This window comes from Hippopotamus amphibius, chromosome 17, assembly GCF_030028045.1.
Source record: "Hippopotamus amphibius kiboko isolate mHipAmp2 chromosome 17, mHipAmp2.hap2, whole genome shotgun sequence".
Lineage (NCBI taxonomy): Eukaryota > Metazoa > Chordata > Mammalia > Artiodactyla > Hippopotamidae > Hippopotamus > Hippopotamus amphibius.
Genome location: NC_080202.1, coordinates 48266875 through 48279894, shown reverse-complemented (window position 1 = coordinate 48279894; position 13020 = coordinate 48266875). Strand labels below are relative to the sequence as shown.

General features: G+C 40.1%; 1 protein-coding gene across 4 annotated transcripts in view; it reads left to right on the top strand.

The window, feature by feature from the left end:
- Positions 1-13020, top strand: part of MAP3K3 (mitogen-activated protein kinase kinase kinase 3) — a 59201-nt gene that overhangs the window by 24196 nt on the left and 21985 nt on the right. For all 4 annotated transcript variants that reach the window (XM_057715695.1, XM_057715693.1, XM_057715696.1 and 1 more), the window contains one exon: positions 6012-6125. In XM_057715695.1, the coding sequence (XP_057571678.1) occupies positions 6012-6125 (114 nt within the window). The remainder of the gene's footprint in view (positions 1-6011; positions 6126-13020) is intronic.

Genomic DNA, 13020 nt, shown 5'->3' with positions numbered 1-13020 from the left:
CAATGCCGGTAGCTCTAATACTCGATGGTGGAAACAGGTACAGGATCAGAATAAGGACTTATATTGTCTCCTTTACATTTTGTAGGCTATCTTTTTCTTTCCAGCACAGCCTTAATAGCAAAGGGTCCAGTAGGCCTGAGGTGTGGAAAACTGGTGGGTAGGCATAAATGGTGGATTCTTCTCTCAGAATTTAACTTCTGATTGTAGCTAATTTCAGATGTTAGCACCTATGATGATTTCTGTAACTCTTAGTCTTCCTAACCCTGCCCAACAGCCATTATTTATTTATATTTTGAACATCACCCAGGAAGGAATTCTTTTGAATGTCAGTTACTTGGCTGCTTTCGCAGCTCCAGGGAACGTACTAGAGGCTGGAGTCTGCTTCGGCTGGTGCTTTGCATTGGTCTGAAAGGCAGTGTGTTTGTGTCCAGTAAGGAGCCTGCACCTTGAGGGAACTGGATTGGGGGGCAAGACAGGAAAGCTGGGCAATCTTATGGCTCTTTGAGAGTCAGGTCCTTATTGTGTAGTTTTATTTTGTTGGTTGAAAAGTTAAGAATTTCCTCCATACTTTGGGGCTTAAATCTGTAGGAAATGAGATTTGTTGGCAAAAACTCTGTGGTCCTCTTCATGTAAAATATACAACCACAATTGGATATATGCACTGCCATATAGCTATCAAAAAATAAGACCATCTGATCTTTCGCTTTTTGGATAAATTTTAGAAATATAGCAAATTTGGAAAATAAACCACTAACTGTAGTTAATAAATAACACATATGTAAGTATTTAAAGTATGTAAACTAACACATTTTAAATACAGGGTATGAGAACCCCCCAAGTATAAATGTCAAATCCATAAAACTTTAAAAAATTGCGGTTCAAGAATCAGTGAGTGTATAAGAAACTGAGGCTCAAGTCAGCAAGCCAGTCATCTTTAAAGGTGTTCTTTAGTTAGTAAAGACTTTTCTGGATGATTTAGTACTACTTGTTTCTCTTTCCCTTAGTATTTCCATTAAGAATTCTAGATGTCCCAAAGTTCATTTTCGAACTCTTTTGCCAAGGAAGTGACTGCCCAGAATGTTGGGCATTCCTTTATTCAAATGTTTATGCAGATATTGATTTTAAAGCCAAATATAAGTAATTGTTGTTATTATTATTATTATTTTTAAAGAGTCAGTGAAGACTAATGTATTTCAGCATTTATTTTTCATCACTTTGTTTTTTTGTTGTTGGTTGTTTTTGGCTGCACCTTGCAGCCTACAGGATCTCAGTTCCCCAGTCAGGGATTGAACCTGGGCCACAGCACTGAAAGCGTGGAATCCTAACCACTAGGCCACCAGGGAACTCCCATAATTGTTATTATTTTAAATCATGCATGTCTTTCATACTCTGCTTAATGTCAGTGACCAGAGTTGATTAATTTACATTTTATTAATTTCAAATCTCTCAACCTGTTTTCCTTTTCTTTGCCCTTTAAACCCTGCCTTGTCAGAATTTGTGAACCACAAATGAAAAAAATCTGTTGAGATTTTATTTTATTTATGCTTATATTTTTGTAATAATATCTTTATTGGGATATAATTCACCTACCATAGAATTTACCCTTTTAATTTATTTTTAAATTTACATTTTTTTTACTGTACAATTCAGTGGTTTTAGCGTATTCACAGAGTTGTGTAACTAACATCACTACCCGATTCCAGAACTTTTCATCACCCCAAAGAGAAACCCTGTACTCATTAGCAGTCACTTCCCATTCTCCCCACTCCCCAGCCCCTGGCAACCACTTATTTACTTTCCATCTCTCTGGATTTGCCTATTCTGAACATTTTCATATATATGGGCTCACACAATATGTGGGCTTTTGTGTTTGGCTTCCTTCACTAAGCATGTGTTCAAGGCTCATCAGTGTTGTAGCATGTATCACACTGCATTCCTTTTTATGGCTGAATAATAATCCATTATATGGATATACCACATTTTGCATATCCATCTGTTGATGGACACTTGAGTTGTTTTTACTTTTGACTATTATAAATAATGCTGCTATAAACATTTGTGTACAAATTTTTATATGAACAAATGTTATCAGTTCTCTAAAGTATACCTGAGTGGAATTGTGGGTCTTGTAGAAACCCTGTATTTAACTTTTTGAGGAACTGCTCAGCTTTCCCGTATCAGCTGGTATCACTTTACATTCCTACTAGCAGTGTGTGAGGGTTGCAGTTTCTCCACATCCTCATCAATACTTGTGATTCTCTCTTTATTAAAAAAAATTATAGGGACTTCCCTGGTGGTCCAGTGGTTGAAACTTTGCCTTCCAATGTAGGGGGTTGTGGGTTTGATCCCTGGTTGGGGAGCTAAGATACTACATGCCTCGTGACCAAAAAACCAAAACGTAAAACAGAAACAGTATTGTAACAACTTCAATAAAGACTTTAAAAATGGTCTACATCAAAAAAAATTTTTTTAAGTAAATAAATTATAGCCATACTAGTAGGCGTGGAGTGGTATCTTGTGTTTTTTTTTTTAAGGACTTCTATTGAGATATAATTGATATGCAATACACTGCATGTATTTAAAGTGTACAATTTGATATTTTTTTTCTTATTAGTAATGTATATATGGCAATCCCAATCTCCCTCTTATTGTGGTTTTAATTTTCATTTCTCTATTGACTAATTATGTTGAGTATCCTTTCATGTGCTTATTAGCCATTTGTTTATTTTCCTTGGACAAATATGTATTTAAGACCTTTGCCCATGTAAAAAATTGGATTATTTGTCCTTTTATTGTTGAATTGTGAGAGTTCTTTATACATTCTGGATACCAGACCCTTATCATACATTTGCAAAATTGTATTTTTTTTTAAAGAAATACATCTTTTTAAAAAATAATTAATTTATTCATTTACTGGCTGCTTTGGGTCTTCGTTGCTGCTACACATGGGCTTTCTCTAGTTGCAGTGAGCAGAGGCTACTCTTTTTTTTTTTTTTTTTTTTTATAAATTTATTTATTTATTTATTGGCTGCGTTGGGTCTTCGTTGCTGCACACGGGCTTTCTCTAGTTGCTGAGAGCTGGGGCTACTCTTCATTGTGGTACGCAGGTTCCTCATTGCCATGGCTTCTCTTGTTGTGGAGCACGGGCCCTAGGCTTCAATAGTTGCGGCACACAGGCTCAATAGTTGTGGCACACAGGCTTAGTTGCTCTGTGGCATGTGGAATCTTCCCAGAGGAGGGCTCGAACCCGTTTCCCCTGCATTGGCAGGCAGATTCTTTACCACTGCGCCACCTAGGAAGTCCAAGGCTACTCTTCATTGTGGTGCGTGGGCTCCTCATTGCAGTGGCTTCCCTTGATGTGGAGCACAGGCTCTAGGCATGCAGACTTCAGTAGTTGTGGCACATGCTCTCAATAGTTGTGGCTTGCAGGCTTTAGAGCACAGGCTCAGTAGTTGTGGCGCACGGGCTTAGTTGCTCCTCGGCACGTGGGATCTTCCTGGGGCAGGGATCGAACCCGTGTCCCCTACATTGGCAGGTGGATTCTTAACCATGGCACCACCTAGGAAGTCCAGTTTGTTTGTTTTTTTAAAAACCTACTCCAGTAATTTCTTTATCTTCCCCTATCTCCACCCCTGCCTTCCCCACCTCCCCCAACACCAGTCCTTATTTATCCCTACTTTGAATGTTACCCAGAAAGGAATTCTTTTACAATATGATATGATTTGTAAAATTTTCTCCCATTCCATGGGTTGTTTTGAGATTTTATTTTATTTTTATTTTTTTTAGCTCTTTATTGGAATATAATTGCTTTACACTCTTATAACAACTTATGAGGTACACCAAAGTGAATCAGCTGTATTTATACACATATCCCCATATCCCCTCTCTCCCGCGACTCCCCCCCACCCTCCCCATCCCGGCCCTCTTAAGGCATCACCCATCATCGAGTTGATCTCCCTTTGTTATACAGCAACTTCCCGCTAGCTATCTATTTTACATTTGGTAGTATATATGTGTCTATGCTACTCTCTCACTTCGTCCCAGCTTCCCCTTCACCCCCCGCCCCCTCAACCCCATGTCCTCCAGTCCATTCTCTGCATCTGCATCCTTACTCTTGCTCTGTCACTGGGTTCATCAGTACCTTTTTTTTTTAGATTCCATATATATGAGTTAGCATACAATAATTGTTTTTCTCTTTCTGGCTTACTTCACTCTGTATGACAGACTCTAGGTCTGTCCACCTCATTACATATAGCTCCATTTCATTCCTTTTTATAGCTGAGTAATATTCCATTGTATATATATGCCACATCTTCTTTATCCATTCATTTGTTGATGGGCATTTAGGTTGCTTCCATGTCCTGGCTATTGTAAATAGTGCTGCAATAAACATTACAGTACATGTTTCTTTTTAGATTAGGGGTTTTCTCTGGGTATATGCCCAGGAGTGGGATTACTGGATCATATGGTAGTTCTGTTTTTAGTTTTTTAAGGAAGCTCCAAACTGTTTTCCATAGTGGCTGTACCAGCTTACATTCCCACCAACAGTGCAGGAGAGTTCCCTTTTCTCCACACCCTCTCCAACATTTGTTGTTTCCAGATTTTGTGATGACGGCCATTCTGACCGGTGTGAGGTGACACCTCATTGTGGCTTTGACTTGCATTTCTCTGATGATTAGTGATGTTGAGCATCTTTTCATGTGTTTGTTGGCCTTCTGTATGTCTTCTTTGGAGAAACGTCTATTTAGGTCTTCAGCCCGTGTGTGGATTGGGTTATTTGCTTTTTTGGTCTTAAGCTGCATGAGCTGCTTGTGTATTTTGGAGATTAATCCTTTGTCCGTTGCTTCATTGGCAAGTATTTTCTCCCATTCTGAGGGTTGCTTTCTTGTCTTGTTTATAGTTTCTTTTGCTGTGCAAAAGCTGTTAAGTTTCATTAGGTCCCATTTGTTTATTTTTGATTTTATTTCCATTGAGATTTTATTTTAAATAATGTTTTTACAATTTTTTTTTCCTGGCCTAGGATTTAGAGTTCTCATTTCCTTGTATTATAAATTGGGAACTGAAGAAATTAATTGTATTTTTGCTTTATGTTTGCCATGAATATATAAGATTTGACATTTTTTAGGTCTTAGGCAAAGCATACTTTTGCATGTTTTAATACTAAGTATTCATAATATCTTCTGCTTTTAACAGCAAGTGAAGCTTCCCTGTACCCTCAAGAACCTTCTCTTTAATACTTCAGTGGAACGAAAACAGAGGAAGTAGTTTTTGGTTCTAGTCACTGATTTTTTTACCTTTAAACATTAAGATACTAAACCCTTCTATGCAGTCTAAGTTTGTGTTCTTATTTGAGTAATGTTTTCATCCTCTGCCCATCTCCTCCTCCTCCTGTACCTTTTCTGCTTATTCTGTTAATGTCAGCACAGGGTAGGGTGGGACATGATTCTGCTGCTTAATTTGGGAAGAAATATGGGGGCTATAACCATTATGGATTTGATGCTTTGGAGTAAAGGAAGCTTTTCTTAGAAAATATCTTGAAATAAAGTACTGATATGTGCTGCAGCATGGATAAACTCAAAAACGTTAAAGTGAAAGAAGCTAGATGGAAAAGACTATGAATTGAATTGAATATGAATTTTGTGATTTCATTTGTACAAAATGTCCAGAAAACACAAATCTCTAGAGACAGAAAATAGATTAGTGGTTGCTTGGTAAGAGGTAGAAAAGAGGAATGACTATGAATGGGCACAGTAGATCTTTTTGAAGCAATGGAAATGTTTTAAAATTGAATTGTGATGATTGCACAACTCTGTAAATTTACTAAAAATTATTGAATTGTACACTTAATGAAAAGAAAAATATCTCTGTGGTTTCAGTTAGATCTTTTAAGACCCAATAGTATCCACTGAGATTGTTTTCCTCCAATTTTTTTTGTTTTTTTTTGCTTATTTTTGCAAACTAACGACTTAGGTTTTATATATGATTTCCTTTTTCTGTGTCCTGTGTCACAGCTCTCCATCCTGCTGAAGAACCAAGATGATCTTGATAAGGCAATTGATATTTTGGATAGAAGCTCAAGCATGAAAAGCCTTCGGATATTGCTGCTGTCCCAGGACAGAAACCATGTAAGTAGCCCTGTCGTGGCCTGACGGCTGCAGGCAAAGCTCACTATCCTTCAGAAGTTCACCTTGCTTCTTGGACAGAATTTTGTGTTCCTTAGTCACTGCTAAAGCAAGAACATACGTATGGCCCAGCCCACTGGGTCAGTGGCCAGCTAGCCTTCCACATTTGGTTACTGCAATACCAGATAATCAGTGTTAAAGTTGCAACTAAAGGTTACTTGGCTTGTGATGTGGGAGGAAGGAGAACATTTTATGATAAAGGAGCAAATCTTTTTCTCTGTATTTACATTCCTTCAACTAGGTCTGGACCCCAACAAGGGAGATTTGCTTAGCGTGGGGTTGCTGATAACAAAGGCTGTCCAGGATTTGAGACTCATGCTTTGTAAGCCCAGCTCCACAACTCTTCTCAACTGTTTGACTTTCCCTTGGGACACATGTAGGAAACAAACTTTCCCTTCTGTTCAATGGAGAAAAGGCCATGGGCTAAAGGGCCTCTTGTAGTTTACCAGCTGCTGCCTTACCAAGTGGCAGCAACCTATTAGGAGCCTTCAGAAGTGAGCCATTACCCCTCAGGTGGTTTCCTCTCTTAAACGGTCCCTGGGGGCCTGCATTTCATGAGAATGCTTGTAATCTGGGTCTGTCTTCTAATCACTGAATCCTCTAGCAGTTTTCTTCAGATGCATGTTCCAGAAGTTTTCTTGGCACGATTTCCTTTCTTTATGCTTGAAGACAGCCAACTGTGGACAGCTGACATTGCTGCCTGAGAACTGTGGTCGCCCCATACCAGGACAGAGTTTAGGTGGAATGGTGCTTTATGCTGAGCGTTTATTTTTGAAGAGACTTTGGACTGTCTATTGATTAGGGAAAGACACAGGAGAATGCAGTTAGGGAGCCTTAGAATAAAGAAGATATTTTCTAATATTACAGAAGTGGCCTTGAGCGTGAGGACTGGTCTTCTCTTTCCCAGTATCTTTTTTTCTGGGTATGTTTTGGGAAGTATTCTGAAGTTAAATATATACTTTATTATTTCATTTCTCTGTTCAAATTACTCACCTGCTCCTTGTGGTCCTTCCTCATTGCCTATCATGTAGGATCTAAATTTAGCCTAGTACCCAAGGTTTATCACTAACTACCCATCCTTTCAACTCCCCAGTCTCATCTTCCCAAGTTCTTCAGCATACTTCCACTATCCTGCAGTTCTTCCTTCTTCCTTTGTCAGACCATGGTTGTCAACCTTTTATTAGGCTCTAGCTTGATTTACCTGATACAGTTTGGTCAGTGTTTTTGACTGAGGCCATTTTGCTTATTCCCTGTTCCTTTAGTCATTGGATATAATTTGCACACTAGTTTATAGTTTCCTTAGTAATTGCCCTCCAGCTGTTGCATATTTGTACGTTTTACCCAAAAGATTATAAGTTCCTTGAGAACAGGAGCTGTGCCTTATTGTTTTGGAACCCATCCTCTCAAGAGAACACAGTGAATACTTCTCGAACTGTTAACAGGTGTCAAGCAGAGATCATATCCTGCAAACCCCTTCTTTACAGAAGAAGCTGGAATTGGGGTTGTTTAATGATGCGATTGTTTAACTGGGAGCTAGCACCCCTCATAGTGATCCTTCCGTCCCCCTGATGAGAAGCTGTAGACAGCTGGTTCTTTGCATTTGCTTTCCCATCCATTAAGGGGTCACTCAGCTGCAGATACTGCTGCAACACCCAGAGCTGTTTGAAAGATGACCATCTGAGCTCTGACACTCATGACATTGCATTAGATGTTGTACAAAATAAATGCCACATTGATGCCTCTCTTTCTAAGGATGTATATTTTCAGAAATGATTATGAAGTCAGTATAACTAGTTGTAAAGTTTTTTTTTTTTTAAAAAAAGAGGACCGTCTTACCTAATGCTAGCACCCTAACACATTGATTGATTTTTGCATACACCCCTCTTTGGCCATATGTGTACACAGTTTAAGTGTTGTCATGGTATTTATACAATGTTCTAATTTAATTTTTCACTTAATATTTTCATGTACATTTTTTCTGTTAATATGCAGTCTTCATGATTATAATTTATAAGGATGAATAAGTCCCTTGAGTGGATATAACAATTTAATTAAATAACCATTTTTGCTACTGTTGAAACACTTAAGCTGCTCCTGTTTTTTGTGTTTGTAAAGTTTTACATTTAAAACTAACAGTGGTGTTAGTGGTGATGAAGCCTTTCCTTGGGGACTTCCTCAGCTAGACTTCAGGCTGCTTAGTAAACAGAGGTATCATGATGCCACATTGCTTTGTGCTCAGGAGTCCTACTTCTAAAACAGTGCTTCTCTGTCTGTGATGAAATAGCAGTGTTGTTCTTCTAGTTTCCAATCTGTCATGGACCAATTCTTTTTTAAAAACACAAAAACCGAAAAGTAAAATGGAAAAATTAACTAGAGATGTACAAAATACAAGCCCACAATTTTTATTGTTAGGTTCAATAGACATGAGTCACTCTGCCAAATTGTTGTGAAAGTGATTAAAGAATTACTCTCCATTTTGGTATTTACCTTGTTGAGGACTGGTACACCACAGGTTGTAGCCTGGCACCAGCCCACAGATCACACTTTACATACACTTCTCCAGGGTACCATATCATCACAGTCTTCATCTCCTCTTGATGGTGACTCTCAGCCACTTTGTTCTCTCCTTAAGTTTCCTCCATTTTTAGCAATCTTATCACCTCATCCACCTTTGGTTACCACCTATACCTTTACTTCCCTTCTCATTCCTGTTTTTAAATGTACTGTCTCTTTCTTCTCTCTGGATTCCTTTTTCATTGATCCTTCTGTGACAGTTTCTGATCTTTCCTCTGTCTTCATCCCTCACCAAGGTGGGTAGTCATAGTCCTCCCATCTCAGCTGGCCAAGACCATGCCTTAGGCTTCAGTATTGTTTTTTACCTGAGAAGTCCTGGATTTTGGCAATCACAGAACCGCCTCTTAGTCTGAAGAGTCTTTCTCTAGCCTTGGTTTTACTGCCATTTTAAGATACTTCACCGTCTCCTGCAGTAGTTCTTGCTGCCCTAGGCCTCTGCCTTGGGCCATCAACTCTTACCTGTTTCCTGTTACAGACTTCTTTTCTAAACATGTGTGCATCTAACTCAATTTATCTTTCTGCTCTTGACCTTCTTATAACTTTCTAGACCTTCTACTGTCATAATGTAATTTCAAGCTTAACATTCTGTTGTCATTTGTATCTGAATATGATTAAAAACTAAATACCCAACCACCTTAAGCTGTGAATGGCACTTTGTTTTGTTACCTCAGATTCTCTCTGACAAAAGTAAACTTATAATCTTCTCATCTAAGTGTTGCCCACTTCCCAAATTTCCCATCAATGAATTTGACACTATTTAAGTTCAAAATATCAAGAATAATCTAAATAGTAATTATTTTCATTTTTCCAAGAATAATGGGACAAGTGCAGGAAGTTAAAACAAAACTTGTTGGGCAGAAAAGCTTCAGTCTGGCCCCTGTTTAAAAATCATTACACTTTACATGTATAAGGTACTTTTGTCCCTCATTTGATTTTTGCAACTTTGAGGGGTCCTGGTTAGGCATCTGTTATCACCAGTCTACACCTGGGGAAACTGAGGCTTAGAGTGATTTGCCCTAGGTGAAGCAGTAAATAGTGACACAGCTGGTTTAGAATCCAGATGTTCTGACTAGTCCAGTAGGTATCAGATACCATCCAGGAAAGGGATCTTAGAATTACTGTAGTCCTTGGAAAACCTCACCCAGCTTCTTCCACAGTTCCTTAGGAGCAGAACAGAAAGTATAATGTAGCCCGTGAGGAAAACTTGTGAGATGTGTCATTCTGTCCCCCACAGCTCAGAAGATAACTGAGCTAGGAGAGGTCCAAGAGAAGACTTTTTAAGGGGTTGGGGTCAGTTTTATCTGTGAATAGCCTAAAAGGCCTGAAACTTTTTAGTCAGGGAAGGAAGCCAAAGCATACATATGTATAAACAAAGTCTGTGAAGCATTGACGAGTAGGGATAATAAAAACACAGACGTATTCCCCTAATCTCAAATTTGAGTGAACCCCTTGAATATTGAGGATTATCATAGAACAAAAAGGAAATAAGAATTTGTATAAGGGGTATAAACATGGCATCCCTTATCGAAGTTGTATAGTTTCAAAGCAGCTTTTTTTAAGGCTTTTTAATAAATTCATGGATGTTAAAGCTGTAAATCTATTAAATAACCTAGATGCTTCCACAGCTGTCATAACTATCATTGTCTTCCATGCATATGTCTCTTGGAAGCAGAGGACTGGTGACATCCAAGGTGCCATTTCTCAGCTCATGTTTCCATGAACCAAACTAAAGCAAACACATACACACCCCTTCTTTTCCCCCGCATCCCTGAATCCACCTGTTCCTTTTGTCTGATAGCACCAAATCTTTTATCGAGATAATTTGTGGGTCAACTTTTATAATCTCTCTTTCTGCTAATCTTCTAGCTTCCAGTGACTGCAGTCTTTGTGCATGTGGTTCCCTGGTAATTTTTCATGTGGTTTGTGTCGGCCACAGCACTGCTACCACAGTCTTTCAGTGAGGTTTGCATTGAATGGTCAAACACCACCTTATGTTTGCTGTCTTTAGAATGTTCTGCCAGCTACACACTTTATACTTGTTGGCTCTCCTTTCACTCTCTTACGGGCCCCCTTTTATTTTTCCTGGTCCCACCTTTCTCCTTCCTCTCTTTCCCACATCCAGGTCTTGTTCAAGCTTCCCTGAATGCTTGCTCAACCTCATTTTTGTTTACCATGTATTTTACCATTTTGTTTTACCTCTTTTATCTCCTTAAATCAGGATTTTCTGAACGTGACTGAATATTACAAACACGTGGGGGAGACTTAAAAAATTCCAATCCTCTGAGGGCAGAGATTCTGTTGTGGTTGGCCTGAGGTGTGAAAACCCCCACAGGCAGTTCTGCCGGGTGGCTCTAGCTGGGAACCGTTGCCCTAAACCAAAGCGCAACTCGCCTCCTAAGACCTCACTGTTCTAAGTGTGGTCCACGTACCAGCAGCATCAGCATCACCTGCAAGCTGGTTAGAAATGCAGATTCTCTCCGCCTGCCAGTGCAGGAGACACGGGTTTGATCCCTGGTCCTGGAAGATCCCACATGCCACGGCCTAGAGCCTGTTCTCCGCACCAAGAGAAGCCACCACAATGAGAAGCCTGAGCACTGCCACGAAGAGTAGCCCTCGCTTTTCACAGGTAGAGAAAGCCTGTGCGCAGCAACAAAGACCCAACACAGCCAAATAAACAAACAAAAAAACTATTCTCTCAAAAAAAAAAAAAGAAAGAAAGAAATGCAGATTCTGAATTCTACCCCAGATCTCCTGAATCAGAGTCTGCATTCCAGCAAGGTCCCCGGTGATTTGTGTGCACATGGAAATGTGAGAAACCCTGCTCTGAAACCTTCAGTGATTCCCTTCATCTGTTTTCCAACCTGTTGCCACAGTCAGCCTTTCCTTTTAGAAACCTATGCTTGTGCTGGCTGTTGAACCTCCTTTCCTGGCTCAGCTTTTAGATTTGAAAATTGAGACTTTAGAATGTATGTTCTTTGGTACATTTCAGATTCGTGTTGCCAGGGTGTATTGAATTCCCACACTGTGTAAGGTCCTGGGTCCCAGCAGGTGTCCTTGGGGTGCCCAGCACACAGCGCTTCTCTTTCTGCCTGTGCGGCTGTGGCCTTTCCCTTGCCCTTCACTGGCCTGCTTCCCCAGCATGTGGCTTTGATTGTTTTTTCCTTTCTGACCCTCAGCAGAGAGCTATTGCACATTGGAGGCTTCAGCAAGAACACTCACTTCCCCTTGGTTCTGACTTCCCGTTAGGGCAAGACAGTTTGTCAAGACAGCCCTGCATGTGATAAAGTCTGGCGTAGGGAGACGAGAGGAGGCTGCTTGGCAGCTGAACTTACCCCTGAGAGCGGGAAGCCTTTTTCCTGGAGGACAGGATATAGTTTGTTTAGGTTGGACTTTTTTTTTTTTTTCTTACAGGAGGTGAGAGAGAGAGAAACAAGTAGAAACTTTGACCCAAATTATTTATAAATTCTGAGCTCCCACTCTCCATAGTGCTCTGCTTATTTATGAGCACATCCTGACATCACTTGCTCACCTCCAAGCTTCAGTTTTAAGCTTTCTCAGTGCAAGGGCCCCTTTTTATTGCTTTGTTTTCTCTCTAGGGCTCACCTCGTGGCCTGACTGGGTCAGTGCAAAGTGGGGTAGATGTGGCAAGGCTGCTGACCCTGTTCTGAAGTCCTTGACCTCTGGCAGAATGGTACCTTGATAGCCTTTCTGAGATGGACACAGTCCTGAGATGGTTCACATGTAAACCCCAGTAACATGAAGCAGCTGAGATCTTTCTACCTTAGTTTTCAGGGAGTGATTATGGTTGGGGAAGAAGCAGCATCTCAAGCTATTTTAAAAATGTTTATCAACCAGAATTTTTGGTGCAGAGGTTCTCCATTCTGACCCCCCACTCGGCAGGTGATCTTGCTGCTGAAATAATTTCCTGCTTTTCCTGCTATTCTTCCTGAGCTCTCTGGAGAGTTTTATGAGAGGGTATTTACAACTCTTTTCTGCTTGGCACATTATTACAGGAATGCCTGTTATTCTTCTGTGTTTGGGTCATCATGTATTAAATGGGAGAACTGGATTTCAGCGCTCTGTATCAATGAGGCTGGATAACTACATTGAGCAACTGGTGATTTGCCAAGTCGGATTGAGGAATGAGATTTGAGGGAAAGCTGGGTAGCTCGTGTATTGAAAGTGTGATTTTGATGTATTGAAATTGTGACGGCAGCTGAGAGCATGGGGAGTCCCAGGGAGGGGCGAGAGGGCCTTTCTCAGC